Below are 16,700 nucleotides of genomic sequence, written 5' to 3'. Positions count from 1 at the left end.
GCCCCCACTTCCTAGCACATGCCCTTACCACCCCCCCTCCTACTGTCTGTGTCCATTGGTTATGTTCATATGCATGCATACAAGTCCTTTGGTTGATCTCTTACCCCCTCACCCTCCCACCCCCTGCCTTCCCTCATAGGTTGGACAGTCTGTTTGATGCTTCTATGACTCTGGTTCTATTCAGGACATTTTCTAATAACATTTCTTAAAATTTTTTTCCCCAAGTTCATACCTTAATTCATTAACATTTTCTTTGTATTTTCTACTTAAGAGATTAAAGGTTTTAATTTCTTTAATGCATACATAAAGTAAATCACTGGAAGTGTAACCGTTTCCTTAGTAAAAACATTCAGGTACCCAAAGTATTATATTTTGATTGTCACTGATTTTAACTGTCATCCAGTCTATTTTCATCATATAAATCTGGCAATGGCCTTTGGCCAGAAGCACTAATAGTCTGATGGTCATATTTGTGAGTTAACATGGTCTGTTTTTATGTCTCTTTTCTCCACTATTCCAAATTTAATTGTATATTCTTCCTTATACAGATACCTGTATTTCAAAAGATGTCCTTGAAAATATAAAAGGGTGTTAGTATTCTCAGAAGTAGATACTTTGGAATTGTGCATTTTGGAAAATAGTGATATCCCCGCTATTGCAGTTTAGTCCTTGTTCAGGCTGACAGGACTAGGTTTTGTTTCTATTACTTTTCCCTCACTCAGAAAGTATCAGATGTACTTCTCTCTCACATAAGACTTTCATAAATTAAAAAACAACAACCTGAGAATCTACAAAATTTCCCTGATTTCTTTTTTTTTTTCCAAGTTAAGTAGCATCTAGAAAATTGAGCCACAAAATTAGTCCTCTCTCATGGAAAGAAAAAACGTTTTCTTTTAAATCCTTGAAAATTTATGAGTGAGTTAGGTGGATGAATTCATTGCTGTCATCAAAACCTTTTGATTACTCACTTTTATCCATCCTGTTTTCTGAGCTTCATTGTTTTCATCTGAGTTGAGAATGGAACCCAGTGAATCACCTTATTTTTAAAGGGCATTGTGTGATACCATCTGGTCAGTTTTTCTAACATTAAAGATTTTCTTTTTGTATCCTATAGCAAGAAACTTGAATTGATTTCTTAGAATAATCCAAAGTATTTATAAATGGATCTTGCTCTTTTTGTACCTGTTGTAAAAATAAGTAGCTAGATCATATTGTTTTTGTGTGTGTATTTTTGGAAAGAAATGTTTATTTGAATGAAGCCATTACACAAATGCTGTAGCACCAAAATCACTTGTTATCCTGAGTGAGGACAGTTGTCATTGCATATGAACTGGATCAGCAGACTGAGGTTTAAGCACTTAGGATGATGCCCAGCATCTATGTTAAGTGCTTTTAACATTTTTATCGTTAGAATGTCAGTTTCCTAAGAGTAGGGATTTTGTTATTGAATCAGCATATAAAACATCATAGTAATGCATATTGTCTAGAAATTCTCTTGGCTGATCTTGTTTTCCCATAGAGTTTAATCTCTAAGCTAAGCATCACAAATTGATACCATTTTTTTTATCCTGTCCAGTAATACCGGAGATCAGTTTGAAAATTAGGTACAATGTGATTTCAATATAATGTTGCTTGCTGTGGAAAAAGAACACTGTAATGGAAATACCAAGCTCTGCTTGATTACAGGTTTTCATAGAATCCTAATTCTAGAAGAATCTTAGTGATTTTAATCTGAACCTCGAATCTTACATGAGGCCCAGAGCAACCCCACAGTTCCTAAATTTAAATAACATGTGATCTGATGGTGCATATTAAAATGCTTTGTGAGTTCTAAAATTTTATGTTGTATCTCTTCTTAAGAGCCTGCATCTGGTGGAACTTATAGGTCTCTTCCTGTTTTAAAAGGCTCTGATTATGTGTCCCTTTCTTGGTTTGAGATGGGCTTCTTAATGCTTTAAAGCATGGAGTTCATCTGGTTAATTTTTATTCATCCTCGGCAACAGATTATAGTGGCGTGCTGCAAGAAATCTGGGGTAGAAAGGTCCCAGACATGCTGTTGGCAAGCCTGTAAATTGGCTAGTGCTGGTCTTTGTCCAGATGTAAAAAGAAGTATTGGAGGGATTTTCCTATTTGTGCAGCTGGAGAGACCAGACTAGTTCCTCATTTCTTACAGGGCCTTTGCACATGCCAATCCTTCACCCAGACTGCTTTCTCCACTCCTCCCTAGATACCCATTACAACTTAGGTCAATATTACTTCCCTCTTGAACTCCATGCTATGTCATATTGCTCTTATATGAGCTCTCTTTTTTCTTCAGGGCATTTAAAGCTCTTTATAATTACCCGTTTCTGTGCATTTTTGTTTGATTCCATTGGTCCTGTAGACCATAAGCTCCATGTAATCAGGGATCATATCACTCTTGTTCTTCATTGTGGCCTCTTGATATAGTTTAGATTTTCGCACTTAGAACTGCTCAAACATACTTGTTGAGTGAGTCTCCTAAACATGACATTCGAAACCCTGCTTCTGAGCAGAAGCAAGGCATTAGCATGTAGCTAATATCAGGTTGCTGTTTTGATGCAGGGCAGGGTATCTATTCACTTAATTAAAATAATTGATTATATTACATTTTAAAAGCTAAAAGTCTAGTGGTCTGTTCTTTGAACCATGTTAAAATTGTCCATGTTAAAATAGCCAAGTCAAAGTTGTCGCATCAAAATTCATACTTGTATTCCCTGCTTGGCCTCCTATTGTTACTTTTGCTTAAGTCTCACCCACTGCAGAAAGCCTTCCCAAATTAGCCTTCACCAGTGTTAGTCACCAGAGTTAGCTAGAGGTACAGACGATGACCTTGTGACACACACTATTGATTTTAGATTGCTTTTATGTTTTCCATTGTGCCATCTCCCACTTGGATTGTCAGGTCCTGTGGGAATGGTGGCCTTGCAGCCTCACGTCATTCTCTCCAGTGCCCTGCCACTCTGCCACCTTACACCTGGGACCGTGCTCTTCCTAAAGATGCATGCTGATAAAATGTGTTGAATGATAGGCAGGAAACTGAGACAATAACCTATATTTACTTGGAAACCACTTTCAAATCACTAAGAGTAGTTGTTCCTTATTTGCAACAGTAATTTGATTCTACTGGTAAAAAAGAGAATTTGTGAGAAACAGCAAGGGAAGTTGTTAAAATAATGTAGAGCTGTGTGTGTGTGCGTGTGTGTGTGTGTGTGTGTGTGTGTTTGTGTGTATGGGACCAGGCACTTAAGGTCAGGGAGTAACATGGGATCTTTATTTGCTACCTAAGTTTTCAAATAAGAATGGCTCAAAAACTGCGTGGGGAACTGAAAACATTGCAGAGTTATTCCTAGGCCTTTCCCCATCAGCATACCATATGTTGGCTCACCATTAAAATGAGGCCAAGGGCAGCCGGCTTTGGGAGGAGGGTAATTCTAAAGGAAATGGAAATAGGAAATAAGCGCGCATCTTTGGGCGTCCCAAACTATTGTTCACAGCCTCAGGAGAGAGGTTGTTGACGGAAGGTGCACAGCCTTCTCTTGCACTGGACAGGGCACTCGGCTCCAGGAAGCAAAAGTCCCCGGCTTCCTTTCTGAAGCAACCAGAATCACATCTTCTTTGATGTTTACAACCCAAGCTGCCTCTCTGTCCTCTCGGTGTCCTCATCAATGCTTTCTGTTGTTTTTCTTCTTCCTCCCAAATGCTTTTTCCTGCCCGCTTATGGTTTGGGCTGCTTCCTTAATGAAAGCGTCCTCTTCTTTCCTGATGCAATTACCTCTGCAGCTGATTTGTTTATTTGTCCTTGTGTAGCTCAGCTCTGAACGGGCTTTGGAAAGCAGAGAAGAAAATCCAGGCTGCTTTTGGGGGACATTGGACAGCCGAATAAATGCAGGTATGTACATTTGCATGTTAAAGACAAAAAGGAAAATAGCTTTTAAAAAGAATAATGAAACTGATCTTGAAATTTTTTAGTTCTTAAATATCGGTATTTTAATTTTTGTTCATTTCAAATGTTGAATGTTCTGCCTTAAAAAAAATTCCCGACTACAAAAGTATAGGGAGTAAAAAGTACAAGTTAAAGTTCCCTTGTAAACCCTCCTTGACATTCACTACTGTTAGTTGTATTGTATGGTTTTTCCAGATTGTAGATATGTATAACCAAATATACATACTGTGCTTTTTTTTTCATTTTGTAGTATGTCATAGACACCTTTCAGTGTTGGTTCATAGAGCTTTATGTCAACTTTTTTAACAGCTGTGTGGTGTCTCTGTTGCAATTATTTTGTTTAGTAGTCCTCTCCTGTTGGACATTGTTGGTTGTATTTTTTCCCTTATTTCAGACGGTGCCACATCTTGTATATATGTAATTATGTATGCTTGCCTGATTGTCTCCTCAGGGTGAAAGGGTAACACCATCTTTGACTTCTTCCTGCCATGTCTGTATAGAATCTCCAGGACAAAGGTTTATCTCATGCTATGAAGCAGACTTTAGCTACTCTGTTCTCCATATCTGTTTTTTATTGTGGGGTGAATTTGGGTAATCAGAGTTGAGTTTTAGAACTTTCTTGTTTAGCAGTTGATCTGAACCTCAAAGTAAGTTATGAGCTTAGTCTTTCAGCCTGGTTTCTGGGAGATTCTGGTTTTCAGGTTCATTTTAGAGATTAAACAAGTAAAACTGAATGACTCTCAGTTTGTAGCTTACGCCCCTCCTATAACTGTCTTAGTTCACCGATTAAACAAGTAAAACTGAATGACTCTCAGTTTGTAGCATTGAGGCACACCTAGCTTACGCCCCTCCTATAACTGTCTTAGTTCACCAAGGCAGCTAATAGACCAAGCACATGAATTTGGTGAAGACAACTATGACTGCTGTCCGTCCCATATGACTTGTCTTGTTTTGAGGAGCCTCCTTGGGTTATTCTGCAAGCATGTAAGCCTCTGTGTTAGGTACTTGGGAAACAAAGATGAATGGCATAGTCCTTGTCCTAAGGGAACTCCCAGCACAAGCAAGTGAGTAAGACGGAGACAGACACATGAATAAGGTGTCTTTAGTGCAGTGAGGTGAGTGTGGGAGAGAGCATCTAACTTAGGGAACAGGTTGGAGGTTCAGAGGTGGCTTCTTGGAGAAGTGAACATCTGAGCTGAGTTCTAAAGAAAATTGAAGTTTGCCAGGAAAGGGATGAGGTGGAAAGGTATTTTTGGTACAGGGATTAGCATGAGCAAAGGCAGGAAGGTGAGAAAAACAGCATTGGGGAGAGAGATGGGGGTGGAGGTAGTTAGCAAGATGGCAGCTTTGTGGGTGTGAGGCATGAAGAGGCTGGGAGTGATAAAAGCTGAGACTAGTGAGGCTAGCTGGCAGGTGACGGAGGGCCTCTGTTAGGAGTTGAGATTGGTCTGTAGATAGTGGGGGCCTTTGGAGGACCTGACTTGTGTTTCAGAGACATTACTTTGGGGGCTAAGTGAAGGCTGGCTGGCTGGCAGGCAGGAGGAAAGTTGTGACCTCTGGTAAGGGAAATTAAGTTGTAGGGCATTGGTGTTGGGGTGAGGGGAAGAAAGAATGTGTAGGGGTTTCCCTCTCCTTTCTGGCCTTGCCCAAGACTAGGTTGCTGACGTTGGCTCTTTGACCCTAGCTGCTCTCCCTTTTTAGGAGACTCAGATAAATGACTTCTTGCAAGCTTCTCACCAAAGAGTTCTGACCCTGTCAAAGCAAGGCTGCCCACCCTCATTCTGCTGCCACAGCGTGCTGCCCATCCTCCTGCCTGCCCATGGGGTGCCAGGGACCTGGCTCCTTTGATTAATTTTCATGACCCTTCCATGTGGTTTATGAACATGAATTACTTGTCATTTTGTATGTACTAGGTAAGAGCCAGCCCTGGGCTGGCTTCTGGGTGCATGGAGATAGATAAACATGATTTTTACCTTACTGAGCTTACAGTTTAGTGGGAGATAGATATAAAATTAAAAGACAGTGTGATTCATGCCATAGCTCTATTCAAAGGTAAAATTATCCCAGTAGAGATAGCACCAATGCTAGTATCATTAGCATCAGTGGTTCCAGAATGAGCCACATTTTCCAACGATAGCTCGTGTGCAAATAGAGAAAATAAATTTAAACCATGTCTAAAATTATTCTGATTTTTGAGAATATGGTCTGACAATAAATAATTAATTAGAATGTGTAATTGATTGTTTTCCGTAGTTTCACGTGTCATTAGCCCTGATGCATTTGATTTTCAGGGAGGGAAGGGGCAGAGAGAGGTACTTACCCAGTACCACAAATTTCTGCTTGCTCACCTTCATAACACTTTCCTTTACTGTTGGAACTTTCAGCACATGGAATGACCATAGTCTTATTTTCCTTACAGTATCTAAATATAAAGGAGGACTGCAATGCCATGGCTTTCTGTGCTAAAATGCGGAGCTCCAAGAAGACCGAGGTGAACCTGGAGGCCCCTGAGCCAGGGGTAGAAGTGCTCTTCTATCTGTCGGACAGGGAGCCCCTCCGGCTGGGTAGCGGGGAGTACACGGCGGAGGAGCTGTGCATCAGGGCGGCGCAGGAGTGCTGTGAGTACTGGCTGCTGCCTGGGCCCAACGTGGGTTTTGGTGGTACACCATCCCAGAAGCAGATCCAGGTGTCTCTGCCCCGATGGCTCCGTTGAGTGGAGAGGGGTGTGGACTCTGGGGTTCTGCCCTGCCTCTGCCACTTACTTGCCCTTGACCTTAGGCCAGTGACTTGAATTTTGAGAGTTTCACTTTTCACTTTCTTCATTGCAAAGTGGTTTATTCCTGCTGTCACTAATGAGCTGTGGGATACCAAGGAACAATGCTTGCCCTCTGTGGAGACTTAGTTTTTATTTCCCCTACATCTGTGAAGTTGAATAATATCAGCACTAAATGAGCAAAGCACAAAGTTACAGGCTCAATAAGTAGCACCTCTCAATATCATAGTTGTTCAAAACTTCTGACAAGTGTGATTCATCCTGCGGCTGTGGCCTGCCTCTGTCCCCCACCCCCACCTCCAATGTGATGCTGAGGTGAAGTGAGAAATATAGTGTCACTTTGTGGCTTGGTCAGATTGCCAAGTTGTGAAAAGGACAGTGAGGCTGTGAACAACACAATCCATTTTTTTTTAAGTGAGGCTTATCCTACTAAACTTAGCCTGTTGCCTTCAGAAGGTGAAAGCCAAACTGAGCAGCAAAATAAAGCCTTTTTCATTATCCTTTAAATTTGGAGTCATTGCCCATGTTTGCCACCTGCTTTTAAATGACAAAGTCATGTCATAGAAACGTAGAGATCCAAGCCCACTCTGCGGAGAAATAGCGGTCTCTATTTTGACTCAGGAGAATGTTACAGAAATTTATTGATTTTGAAAATGCATGAATACGGGATGCCACATTCTTGTAGCTATTATTATTATTATTATTATTATTATTATAGTAAGTGGTGTTTGGGGGCAGTGTTGTTTTCTTCCATGTTTTTCGTTATCATATGGCAAATTTTTGTAATTTTAGTTCTCCTTATTTCACCTACTCAGTAGTTCTAGCTTGATTTGAATCCCAACTTTGCAGTTTACTGAGTAACTTTGAATCAGACTAGATCTCAGGAGGCCACAGTTTCTTTGTTTGTAAAATGGCATAAATAATATCTCATTAGGTGTTAGGAGGATTTAAAGATAATAAATGTAGAGTGTGTTAGCCTGATGCCTGACATTTAATCCTCAGCGATGTTAGTATTGCTCTTATTCCATACTTCTATATAAAAAGATACCTTTGATTTTCCTATTTATGAGTACTAATATTATTAGAATCTGACCTGTGAGAGAATTACAGACAGATCCATGGTTATAAATGAATTATGCTTAAATATGTATGTCAGTGCACATTCAAATGTATGAAGAAAGGCTCGGTTTCTAGGCCAGTCCACAAAAGCCATTTTGTGAATGAAAAAAAATGGTATACCTGAAACACAGTCCTCTTAATACTGGATCCAGAAGTCATTTGCCCTTGTTCCCGGAGAGAGTGCTGTTCGAAGCTTAGCTCCATCCTCTCTGTTACAAGGAGGAGTATAACTGCTGAAGGGGTAGCTCCCGAATAACTTGAGAAGCAGGAATGAGAAGAGGGGTTCAGCAGAGGCATTGAGATGTCAAGAGGATGCAGCTTCTTAACTCAGCCCGTTCATTGGAGAGTCCCTGCCTAGGCAGGCCGGGCTGGCGAGAGTCCCCATCACTGTCTGTCTCACTCCAGATGTCTCATTTGGAAAACAAGGACCAGTTACCTCATATTCTCACGTTATTTTTGGTTTAGTTCACTGTGTCTTAGTTTGAGGACTGACCGCACATGAAATATGATTATTTGCAATCATTTTCCTCCCTTGCCCACTTGCTTTTAGTTTACAGGTGTGTGTAATTTTAATTTTGGAGTCAGAAGTGAGCAAAAAGGTGCTTTCCTGGCTTCATATCTCCTTTATCTTTTTGGTCATTCTTGTATTGAAGGAAGCAGTTGGTGGGGTGGGGAGGCAAGGGAGCTTATTGAACCACCTTTGTTAAGCATATAGCTTCTTCTTAGTTGGCTACTAAAAATATTTATGATTATCTACAGAGTGCTTACATATATTATTAATGGTAATAGATTTTAATCACTGATAAAAGTCACTGCGGTTATTTATTCTAATATAATTTTATCTGCTACTGCCAGAAACTTCTTTGAATGTTTAATATATATGTTAGAATTGTTTAAATGTTTTCTGTAGGAGACAGATTGGGGACCTCTCAAACTCCAAGAATGTTTCCGACTGATTAGCAAGGTGAACTCAGGCAGGGGTCTAGGAACCTCTCAGATAGCCTTTTTTAAAAGCAGGATTTGGTAATACTGTGTTGTAGACACTGAGAAATATAATGAGACATCCATTTTAAAATGTTTAAATCTGGTTTGCCAGGAGCTATAGTACATACTCTTGGGAGCCATATTACTAATTATTATTATTAAAACTGCTTGATTGAACATGCTTGGAAGTCTTATTTGCCCTAAGACAATATGAATGTGACCTAGATTCTTTCTGGATGAGAGAATTTTCTATGTTGCATATGTCATGCATTGGAAACAGATAGCCAAATATATCTATCTTTGATATTTTGATATGTTCTTTACTTTCCCCCAGGTATCTCTCCCCTGTGCCACAACCTCTTTGCCCTGTATGATGAGATCACCAAGCTCTGGTATGCTCCAAATCGCAGCATTACTGTCGACGACAAGACATCACTCCGGCTCCACTACCGGATGAGGTATGGGTGCCTGCCTGGTTTCCTCATGGGGGAAGGAATGGCGGTTAGCCTGGAGCCCTGAGTCACTTACCAAGAAATACTGTAGTCATTTTTGTAATTTGTAACCTGTATGTTTGCTTGGTATGAGAAAGGACTTTTTCAGTATTTGGAATACAATTTAAGATGAATTTGACAACCTTCCTCTGCCACATTCTAGAAAAGAAATCATTATGATGCTGAGGGTATTTTGAATAAAATTAGTGTCCTGTAGCAGAGTTTTTCAATGGTGAGTCATGGTTATGAATTTAATTTAGTAAGTTGTGACCAGAATTTGTTTTAAAAAAGAAGCGAGCAAGAATAGATACTATCAGCATATATACATATCCTAAGAATATTGTTTTTGAAAACTTTCGTTTGAGATATATAGTACATATGTGTGTACTAGGTGATCATCTGATAAGATATATTTCTTACTAAAAGTTGCAGCTAAGGAGATTGAGAAGCACTGCTTGCAGTGGGATCCTGCAAATGCTAGGTGGGCCTTGCTCTCGGGTGGATGTTCGGAGCCACCTCCCTGGGGCTTTGTGTAGTGGGCTGTTGTAATTCTTCTTCAGATGGGTATTTGCCTTTTCTCCTATATCATAGACCTTGTCAAATGCACATAGCCTCCCAAGTGGCATATATAGTCAATACTTCATTGCTGTAGACTCCTGAGTTTATAAGCATATTTGTTCTGTACCTAGAATTGGGAGTATGGTGGCTAGGTAGTAGTTAAGCACAAGTGAACGTGTATTTAGCAAAGGATCTTATAAATAGAATGGCTACTTTTTGAAAAGGATTTTTACTAACATAGTAATTAAATCAGCAGGTTAGCTCAGGTGCTGATGGGATGCAGGCGCATGCTGGCAACACCCTTGGGATCTCAGATACTCTCCACAGTATCTTAGCTGCTATTTCTTCAGGGAAGTCAGTAGAGTTTTTTTCCATTCCAGAATGGCCTGGATGTTTTTCTCAGCGAAGCTGAACCAGATTTACTTTCTTTGATAATCATTCTAGGGCTGACTTTTTCTCTTCTTTCTGTATTCACCCAAGCTTTCACCTGATGAGGAGAGAGATATATGTATGCACGATTTCACACCCCAGATTTAGGGAAACATTCACCCCAACCAGCTGAGCCTTCAGACTATATTTGGATTTGTTTTTCAAAGTGTAATCTTGCTTTCTGTGGCCTGGGGGCTTGCTGTGTGATCCAGCATTTAACGTGTGCTTGCAGCTCCCAGTCTAGGAAGGGGGCGTGTCACTGAGTTCCAGTTCTTTCCCTCTAGGTTTCTCTCCTTGGTTTGAAATCTAGAATGGTAAAATTGGAACTTGGAAGAGACCTAAGTCTCTTCCAACTTTTTAGGGGGAAACTGGTATCCAAAAAAGAAGTGAGTTTCCCAAAGTCACACAAGAAGTGAGTCACCTTGTTGGCACAGAGGCCTCTTCGAGGCACTCATTTTTGTCGGTTGTGTGAGTGCCTCCCTATAGAACAGCGGTTCTCAACCTGTGGGTCGCGACCCCTTTGGGGGTCGAATGACCCTTTCACAGGGGTCACCTAAGACCATCGGAAAACACATATATAATTACATATTGTTTTTGTGATTAATCACTATGCTTTAATTATGTTCAATTTGTAACAGTGAAATTGGGGATCACCACAACATGAGGAACTGTATTAAATGGTTGCGGCATTAGGAAGGTTGAGAACCACTGCTATAGAAGCTGCCTCTGCCTGCTCCCCAGTCTCTTGGCTGCCAGGAAGTGCATGGCTGCTTCATTTTTGCCACCTTGACTTTGTACCTGACATTGCACTTCAACAGGATATTGCTTTGTTACCACAGCTCTTTGAACTTGGGGAAAAAAAGATCCCACCCTAAGCTAAAACATTTGCATTACAGCAAACTATAAACATTTTGAAACCTTATAATCTCACCACTAAAGAAGGTGTAATATGAAAATAAATGTTAGCGACTATTTCAGTGGAATCTCAGTTCTATTTTGGGAAATAATCTTCAGTTATAGTTTTCTATTTTTATCTTCAGTTTTCTATTTTTAGATAATGATTTTGATAGTTATTGTTTTATACAGTAATCCTATATAATAAAGAGCTAATATGCAAATGGCCGTCACACACTCGAGCTCTCGCGCTGGGGCTAGGGGACCTGACGCCGCACCCCCCGCCCAGCAGGGCTTGACGGGGGACCTGAAGCTACACCTCCCACCTGGCATCAGGCCGGGGAACCTGAGGCTGCACCCCACCCTCTGCAGGGCTTGACAGGGGTGGGGCTGGCTGGGTCTGGGTCTCATGCGATTTCCAGGCACGCGCAGGTGGGTGGGGACTTGACTCTGGGTCCTGTGGCGCGCCCTAGACTCTGACAGGAGGAAGATTTTCATAAACATTTTACTAATTTTTCTTTTATCTTTGACACTTCTATTATAGAGAAAAAGTAAATAACAATATTAAAATATTTCCTCTAATTAATTCCCTTTTAATGTGCATGATTTTTGTGCACCAGGCCACTAGTATATCTTCATATAAGACAAGCATATTCTTTATTCCTGTTTAAGAAAAAATGTTTCCTTTTCCCATCTAAATGAATTTCAGTATCCATTAGTAAACTTCTGTAGAAACCTGGAGAGAATTTGTTGTGTAAAACATCTGTACATAAGCTTAGAATATGCAGTCATCTGTAATACAATTTTCTCAACAACTTGCAAGGAAGGCATATCTCTGATTGATAGTTCTACATGTCCATCTCTTTCTCCTTCCTTCCTACATTTTTCCTCCACATCATTCTGAAAAGGAATCTGGGTAGCTGTCATATTACATTTATTTATGTTGTTCTTTATTTTTTCCCATTAGCATGTTATAATATTAGGAATTAGTGTTTGGCCCAAGTTTGATGAACATTTTCATAATTTTAAAAGGGATGTAGAATTTCTGTCCTCCATGTAATTCTGGTTTTGTCTTATTAGAACAAAATTGGGAAGATGTTGATTTTGGCAGTTACCTCTTTAACTTTTAATTTGTTTTGTATTTTTGGTTTTGTCACCTCATTAGATAGAAAGCTGACAGCCTTTGACTGGAGGCAATTTCTAGAGATTGAGCCTTGCTTTAGGCTCCCTTCAGCCTTCAGTGAAGTGGAGAAGCTGCACATTATCTTTGATCTCTTTGTCCTGTACTGTCTGAACATCTTGCCAAAGGGCTCCCAAGCCAAAGCTGGTCTGTGAGGCTCAGATAGCAATCTTGAAGAATGTCCTTGTTCAGACAGATTGGAGATTGCAGTCTTTACAGAGGGAGTTTGTTGGGTCCTTGGCTTTACTAGGTCCAAGGACTCAGTCCCAGAGAGACTCAGTGGGATGTAGAAGAAGAAGACCATGGCTTGGACTGGTTGAGGGAAAAATCTGTCTTCAGTGCTTCTCTTTCGAACAATTTCCTCTATCCTTGAGAACCTTTTTCCTTTTGTCCTAGGTAACCTTCCACATTGTACATAATTCTCGTTTTCTCATCACCATCCTCCTGCACTGTCAAACAGAATTTACCTGTCCTTCCTGCTCCTCCGTCAGAGCCCTGCTTTGAACCTTTGTATAATGGAGTGCCGGGCACATAGTGAGCATGCAAAAGCTGTTAGCCACTATCTTCATTCATCTTGTTTAGACCCTTTTACCTATCAGTTTCCGGGCAGACCCCCAGAACTTCTAGTAGATCTCTAGTTATTGTCCGAATGACCACCCAGGTTGCAGGTTCGATCCCTGGTTGGTGTGTATGGGAAGCAACTGATTAATGTTTCACTTTTACTCAATGTTTCTCTCTTTGTCCCTTCCTCTCTCTCTAAAATAAATAAAAGCTTGTCCTTGGGTGAGGATTACAATAAATAAATCAAAAATAAAACTATTATTTTTATGTAGAGGAAAGGAAAGCTGTATGGGGGCTGTCCATGAAAGTCATAGTGTAGTCCTGTTTATGAGATGTGCCCCCTTGTATGTTACTTTATTGTCATTGTTGATTGACTGATTGCCACATGAGCATGGAGACAGGGAACTTCATTGAGGGCGGAGGCTGTGCTTCTCCTGAGAACCCTTTGCCTCACAGGGCCTGGCATGTGCTGAGCTGTACAGATACAGCACTGATAGGTGTCGGAGTTTAATGGCGGCTCCTTTTGGGGAGGCAATTTTATTTATTGTTTCTCCATGCTGTGTTGTTTTTCATTAGCACACGGGCATGTCAGGGAGAGAGATCCAGGCACTAGCGGAGTCTGCAGCCTAGAGGTGGCCTGGTCAGTTTGGCTCACTCACTTTCATACCTTGCAGAACTCCTATGCTTCTCTGACAGGCGGCTGAGGAATGTGGCAGCTAAGAGAACAGGCTTGTTGTCTTAGGTCACCTAGCCTTTAGAAACTGCAGTTTTCCTCCTCTGACCATAGAAACAATGAAATCTGCTTGATATCGTTGCTGTAGGAATTAAATAGCATACTGTCTCTAAAGTGCTTATTAATTTAATTCACAACATTACAAGCTGGTGCTTGTAATAGTTAATCTTCATTTATTTCTCCTATTTTAAAACTTTGTTTATTGTAAGATAAATCATCAATTTAATAACAGCAATCTGAGAAATAGGAGACACTGCCGTATTAACTGTACACCTTGGCTGTGTGGTGACATTACATTTCAGAAATGTAAAAATGTGAGTGAAATGTCTTGGACTCAAGGCAGGATGATATTATTAAAGGTAAAGGGAGGCACTGGGCTAGCCTCTACCCAGTCTGCAGTGTTTTCCTGTTTAGGAAGACATCATGAAAGTTGCAGGAGCTATCTGTGTGATCTTAAGGAAGGCACTTTATCTCCCTGAGTCATAGACGAGGCTCGCTCTTCAGGGAGTGTTGTAGGAATGACAAGAGAAGGACTTCATACGCAACGAATGCTACAGATGAAAGGTCTGTCTGTCTGCTTACTTCTCTGGAGGGTTAGCCTCTAGTGCTGATAAGTCCAGGTGGAACCAGGACACAACTCCCGTACATTTCAAGGCTCTCATTCCCACAGCTGACACAATCTTACTGTGTTCCAGGTTCTATTTTACCAACTGGCACGGGACTAATGATAATGAGCAGTCGGTATGGCGACATTCTCCAAAGAAGCAGAAAAATGGCTACGAGAAAAAAAAAGTTCCAGATGCAACCCCTCTCCTTGACGCCAGCTCTCTGGAGTATCTGTTTGCCCAGGTAAGAAGTTTGGGGCTGGGAGACCCTGGGTTCATGGGTTGGGTGAGGCGTTGTTGGGTTCAGATTCCCTGATGCAGCTGAACTTGGTGAAAACTAGGATATTTCTCTTTTTTGTTTGTTTCACAGCTAGCACACGTTATAGCCTCTCTCATGGACAGTTCTTGCCACCCCTGGACTTTCCCCAAGTGAGGAGGGAAAGGCAGCAATTCAGTGTTCCAGGGGCTGTTTATCCCCCTGTGGGTTTTCCCCACTCACCTGTCCCCATTACTTCCCTTTCCCCTTCGCCTTCTACCCTTTTACTTCTCATCTGCAGCCTTCCATGGAGAGAGCAGAGGGAACCTGTAAGCAAGGGAAGGTGTGGTTCAATGGGGCTAATGAGGACACTTCTCAGCAGTCACAGTAACGTTTGGGAGGAAGAGCATGACCACTCCGTGTCACAGTGGCGGTAGAAAGATGAGACACTAGAAAAAAGCCAGAAGGGAAGTTAGAATCATCTAAATTACATGACCCTGAGATAGCATCTATATGAAGCATATATGTATATAACATTTTTATTTATATGCTTTCTGGTTGTACCAAGCAGATATGCATTATACACTATGTAGTTTTTGAAAACATTTTGCTGTTCATATAATTTTATAAATTGATTTTTTATTCATCTTGTTTATGGTCCTTCAACTGTCAATTTAAAATACAGATTTTTGTTATTTCAGTGACTTCATAGTAACCTGCTTATTCAGCACACATGTACCGAGTGTCTGTGTACTCTTTGCTGAGGCACTGCAGATACTGTGAACAAGTCAGAGGTGGTTTCTGCAAGCATCAGACATACCATCAAGTTGGGCAAACAAAAAACAAGCAATTAAAATGATACATAGGTAATACATAAGAAATTGTGAGCAGTGCAATGAAGGAAAAAGAGAATATGGGGAGGGGTGAGCTCTGGAGAGACCTAACTTATAATAGTGTGATCGGAAAAGGCCTCCCTAAGGAGTGACATTTATACTGAATTTTGAAGAATAAGAAGAGTCTGCACGTCGAAGAGGAGTAGGGAAAGTAGTTCTTCCATGTGGAGCAAGCTTTTCAACAGCACTGCTGACATTCTGGGCTGGATAATTTTTCATTGTGAGGAACTGCACCACCTCCAGACATTGCCCCACACTCCTGGCTTCCATTCATGAGTTGCCAGGAGCACCATCCTCCCAGTTGTGATATTCCAAACTATCTGCAGACATTGCCAAATATCCCCTCAGGGGCAAAATCTCTCCTGTTGAAAACATCTGATACAGACAGAGAATGTGGGAAGCCCTGAAGTGGGTGAGCCCTGAGAGGAGAATCAGTGTGGCTGGAGAAGGACTGGAGAGTGATAAGAATGAGACTGGTGAGGGAGACTGGGCAGACCACACAGAACCTTGTATGCACTGGCAAGGGGTTATCTTTTCCCCACTCTAAGTGCGATGAAGAGCTATTTGGAGGGTTTGATTTTATTTATGTTTGAAGTCGATGATGATTTTTCTTGCTACAGGGAAAGTGGATTTTGCTGCAGCCAAGAGCACACTTCAGCTGAGAAGGTGCTGTGATTGGTCCGAGGAGAGAGAATGCTCGTATAGCTTTAGTGTAGCGGCAGTGGAGTTGGAGAAAAGTGGGTGGATCTGTGATGACTTTCAGAGATAGAATTAATATGTTAATGGGTTGGATGTGAAAGCTGAAGGAATTTGAAGAATCAGAGATGATTTGAGATTTCTGTTTGGGCAATGCTTGATAGATAATGGGAAGACTTAAGAGGCACTGGTTGGAGAAAGGGTAGGTATTGTGTGTCTTCTTATGGAGATGCCTATGAGGCACACAAGTGGAGATATCAGGTAGGAAGGTGAGTACAAGGAGGAATTCAGAGGAAAGCCATCATTTATTTAACTAATCTCTTGTTTCTGGACATGTTTTATTTTTCTCAGGTTTTTTTTCCCCCTAGTATTATTTTTTTTTAATTTCTTTATTAATTAAGGTATTACATATGTGTCCTTATCCCCCCATTCCCCCCCTCTACTCATGCCCTCATCCCCCTGTTGTCTGTGTCCATTGGTTAGGCTTATATGCATGCATACAAGTCCTTTGGTTGATCTCTCCCCCTTACCCCCACCCTCCCCTACCTTCCCTCTGAGGTTTGA

The 16,700-nt window shown here is 41.1% G+C and overlaps 1 protein-coding gene across 1 annotated transcript in view; it reads left to right on the top strand.

Annotated features, from left to right (window-relative positions):
- The first annotated feature begins 3,828 nt into the window (after positions 1–3,828).
- The window catches only part of JAK1 (Janus kinase 1), a 52,527-nt gene continuing 39,655 nt past the window's right edge, over positions 3,829–16,700 (top strand). The window contains exons 1-4 of the mRNA XM_005868024.2: positions 3,829–3,910; positions 6,384–6,582; positions 9,175–9,298; positions 14,382–14,535. Coding sequence (XP_005868086.1) covers positions 3,905–3,910; positions 6,384–6,582; positions 9,175–9,298; positions 14,382–14,535 — 483 coding nt within the window. The 5' untranslated portion in view covers positions 3,829–3,904. The remainder of the gene's footprint in view (positions 3,911–6,383; positions 6,583–9,174; positions 9,299–14,381; positions 14,536–16,700) is intronic.

The sequence above is a fragment of the Myotis brandtii genome, unplaced genomic scaffold, assembly GCF_000412655.1.
Source record: "Myotis brandtii unplaced genomic scaffold, ASM41265v1 scaffold26, whole genome shotgun sequence".
Classification (NCBI taxonomy): Eukaryota; Metazoa; Chordata; class Mammalia; order Chiroptera; family Vespertilionidae; genus Myotis; species Myotis brandtii.
This window is presented reverse-complemented; position numbering and strand designations above follow the sequence as displayed.